The following is a 3,724-nucleotide window of genomic DNA, read 5'->3' as shown; positions in this document are numbered from 1 at the left end:
AAAGAAAAAAAAAACCCCACAAGATAAAAATGGCTGTCAATGACTATAATTCTCAAAGGATTGCAAATTGTTATTTTTGTGTTCAGATGTATAGGTTTGAGTCACAAAGAGAGTGAGTAATCTTATGTACAGTTCAGTTCTTACTCTAATGAGTCAGATTCTGCGAAATACAAGATTGCCTATCTGTGACTTTTACTTGTAGGTAAAAATTTTTTTTTTTAAAAAAAATCCAAATTTTGGAGTAAGATGTTGTGCAAAACATAAACAGAGCTCTATTATTCTCTTTGCCAAGTTGCTAAAAAACAGAGTGTTGAAAGAACAGATGGCTAACTGGTCAATGCTATGTTGAGTACTATTTAACAGTCTTTTGAAGTTTATCCAGTTATCCATCTGGGGAGGCATGAGAGATGAATGCAGCCAGGTGCGCTGTTTTGAAACACAGGCTTGATATAAGTGGTGCAGATTGTACCAGGGGGGGTTTCCAAAAAGCAGGGTTTCTCTGATAGCCAGTTACATGAGCCAAAAATGCAAAACTGCCCGAAAGAACAGCTTAAGAACAATGCCAACAGATAGTCATGAATTTTGACAGTTTTGCGTGAAAAAAAAATTCACGCTTCATGAAACCCTCAGTCTCTCTCTTGTTGTAGGCTGTGACTTTCAAGATTTGAGATTTTTCAGTGTTATAGGATGGGGTGGAGCCACTTTCTTGGGTTTAATTAGTGAGCTAGGCTCATTAGCAAACTCACCTCGTAACCATAAGCCAGGTTATTAAGGCTTGTGGTTTTCCATCATACAGTTGCCTCACAGAGCAACAGTGAGGGAGGTCTTTTGAACGTAAAAAAAAAAAAAGTATTGAAAGTCTGTTTTCCCAGTATACTGACAAATAATACATGCTGTTTTTGAGAGAGACAAGTTTTTGAGACAAAAAGAAAGAGGATTATTTCTTTTTGATTGACTAAAGAAAATAAAAGATTCAGAAACTAAAGAAGAGAATAATTCGGATTGAAAAGAGCAGCTAGCACTCAAATCTGTTTTTGGTTTCCATATTGTTAAGTCTACAGCCAATACCCATAAAGATCAGTTGATGCTGGGTAATGAACAACACCTTCAGAGTTTTTTTTCCCCCCAAATAATTTCCTACAGCTTACGTCACCTTTGCTTCGTTCTACAGTGACACTTTGCCCTCAGGGTATACATTAAGGGGTGTATATTGATTGGCATGTAATACTTCTAATTGGAAGACCGAAAAACATTGATTAGTTTCTCTTTCTTAACTGATATCAGCAGTTCAGTAATTAAGTTCACTCGTGTAATTGTTTCTAGGTGATATGCTTCTATGTTGCGATACACTCAACTTGGTGTTTGTAGCCTATGGTTTAGCGTAAAGGTACTCCATTTCATGCCCACCCAATCAGAAACGTCTCCAGTATCCCACATTAATTTTGATCACGGCCAACGCGACCAGAAAACGCAATTTACTGTATAATTGCCTCTTCTGACTTTCATTTACGGTTGTCAAAGGGAACTTTGCAGACTTTTAAGTTGACTGTTTTGAGATATGTACTCCGGAAGAGTTTCTGTATCATCGCAATAGCTGGCTTCACGTGACCGTTTTGCTTTCGTCACACTCTTTCGATTCTGCATGCGCGCTATATTACAGTAGTCAATGAAATGAGGCAACATATGTTTTGCCACATCGATGTTTTCTAACAATTATATCAGGTGAAAATGGTGCAACGCCGTGGAAAATCCAGCACCCCAGAAAGCAGTGTAATTGAGAAAAAGATTAAAAGGTAACAGTTTTCTATATGAACAATCTGCTGAATGCATCTGGTCCGAAGTGGATCGCATCAAATATCTAATATAACACTGACACTTTAATTCAGTGTAACATATGGCTTGTTAATTTACAATATAGATGAGATATATACCCCGATCCCAGGCCATGACAAAACGTTTTGACTCTCTATTACTGCTCATGGTAGCAACCTTCAGAGTTTTGTAGGTGTTTTAGTTGCCTCAAGACATTGTTGTGTGAACGTCTTCTGAACACAGGGGGAACGCGCAGCGTCAGGCTTCAGCGTGGAGGGGCTCTCAGACAGTTCTGTTTGTGTGTGTGGCACTTGCTGGTTGTGGAATAGTGGGCTGGTTATACCTCAGCCAAACCGATGACATCACGGAGACCCTTGTCTCGAGGAGTGAAGTGCTCTCACAGCCCAGAATATTCACTGTTCAGTGCTCTGACGACTATGAAAACTACAAACGATTCCCAGGTAAATATCTTACAATCATCACCCAAGACACCCCCCCCCCCCCCCCCCCCAAAAAAAAAAGTCCTGACTCCCTACTCCTTGTCCTGTTTTGTCAAGCTCCTGGTAAATCAGAATATCAAAGCTGGAGTACTTAAACTACTCCTGCTGCCATGCATGTGTGTGCATGAGGGAGAGAGCATTAGACAGGATGTAATTTTGTTCTATTTCATATCTAAATGTTGTGCCAGGAATGACAACAAGTACAGAAACTGCTTTCAGAACTTTGATATAAACAAGAACAAAGTTACTTTAGACTCCAAGAGCTCCAAAACGTTCTACATATTCGTTATGTTCTACCAGTGCATCTCATTCCAATCAGGACTGATACTAAACAGGCATCCATAACTCCACTGGAAGCAGATATTGCTCACAACCTAACAAAAAACCTGTGTGTCACCCTAACGCCAGCATAGCTGGACACAGCCAATATGAAGAGTGCTGATATATGCGTTCACATGACGTTACTGCCAATTAACTGTTACAGCGCTGCAACCAAAAGGTAGCAATGATGTGCCTCTGTTAAGCACCTCCCCTCCCCCTTTAGACTTATACAGAAATTCAATCCGTAACACCCAGATCTGGAAATTATTCTGCTTGTCAGAGTTGAAACTGAGGAGCAGAGTCAACAGAAGAGAATTAGCTTGAGATCACTGTGGTGTTTGGAGGCCTGAAGTGATGTTTGATTGGCAGCTACACACTTCCAAAAATCATCCCATTATGGGACTTATTAAGAACCCTCAAACACACTAAACCAAGAAGGTTCTGGAACTCCCATGTGCACCCCTGGCTTCGATTCAGCCCGCACATTTTCCATTGGCTCTCAGACTGCCTGAGGGCGGGAACTGAAACTCAAGCAAATCTCTGGAGTCTAAAAACTTCAGCTGTGTGCCACTAAAGCAAACATTTCATTTTATGTGCCTGTTACTATCTTTTTGAATGTGTTGTCGAAAATAATTGATCACATCTGGTGCTGTTGTTGTAATAAATATGACCTTAAATTTGTTTACATGAGCAGACGTTTGTAATTTTGTGATTACGATAAACAAAGTTTAACTGAATGGGATAGTTTTTATGTCTGAAAAAAAATCCAGTGTCCCATTGACCAGATCCCATAGACCAGATCCCATAGACCAGATCCCATTGACCAGATCCCATAGACCAGATCCCATAGACCAGATCCCATTGACCAGATCCCATAGACCAGATCCCATTGACCAGTAAGACAGTGAAGTCCCTCTGCTTCGTTGTGTGGTTGGTTTGGTTTGGTTTGGTTCGGTTCGGTTCGGTTCGGTTCGGTTTGGTTTTGGTTTGGTTTGGTTTGGTTTGGTTTGGTTTGGTTTGTTTGGTTTTGGTTTGGTTTGGTTTGGTTTTGTTCTTGGTGAATGGTGTGCTCTGTTTTCAGGCTGCACTCC

The 3,724-nt window shown here is 40.4% G+C and overlaps 1 protein-coding gene across 1 annotated transcript in view; it reads left to right on the top strand.

Annotated features, from left to right (window-relative positions):
- The first annotated feature begins 1,653 nt into the window (after positions 1–1,653).
- The window catches only part of ogfod3 (2-oxoglutarate and iron dependent oxygenase domain containing 3), a 14,507-nt gene continuing 12,436 nt past the window's right edge, over positions 1,654–3,724 (top strand). Inside the window, exons 1-3 of the mRNA XM_030774207.1 lie at positions 1,654–1,793; positions 2,056–2,273; positions 3,715–3,724. The exon at positions 3,715–3,724 is cut by the window's right edge and continues 66 nt beyond it. Of these exons, the coding sequence (XP_030630067.1) occupies positions 1,729–1,793; positions 2,056–2,273; positions 3,715–3,724 (293 nt within the window). The 5' untranslated portion in view covers positions 1,654–1,728. The remainder of the gene's footprint in view (positions 1,794–2,055; positions 2,274–3,714) is intronic.

Source organism: Chanos chanos, chromosome 5 (assembly GCF_902362185.1).
Source record: "Chanos chanos chromosome 5, fChaCha1.1, whole genome shotgun sequence".
Taxonomy (NCBI): Eukaryota; Metazoa; Chordata; class Actinopteri; order Gonorynchiformes; family Chanidae; genus Chanos; species Chanos chanos.
This window is presented reverse-complemented; position numbering and strand designations above follow the sequence as displayed.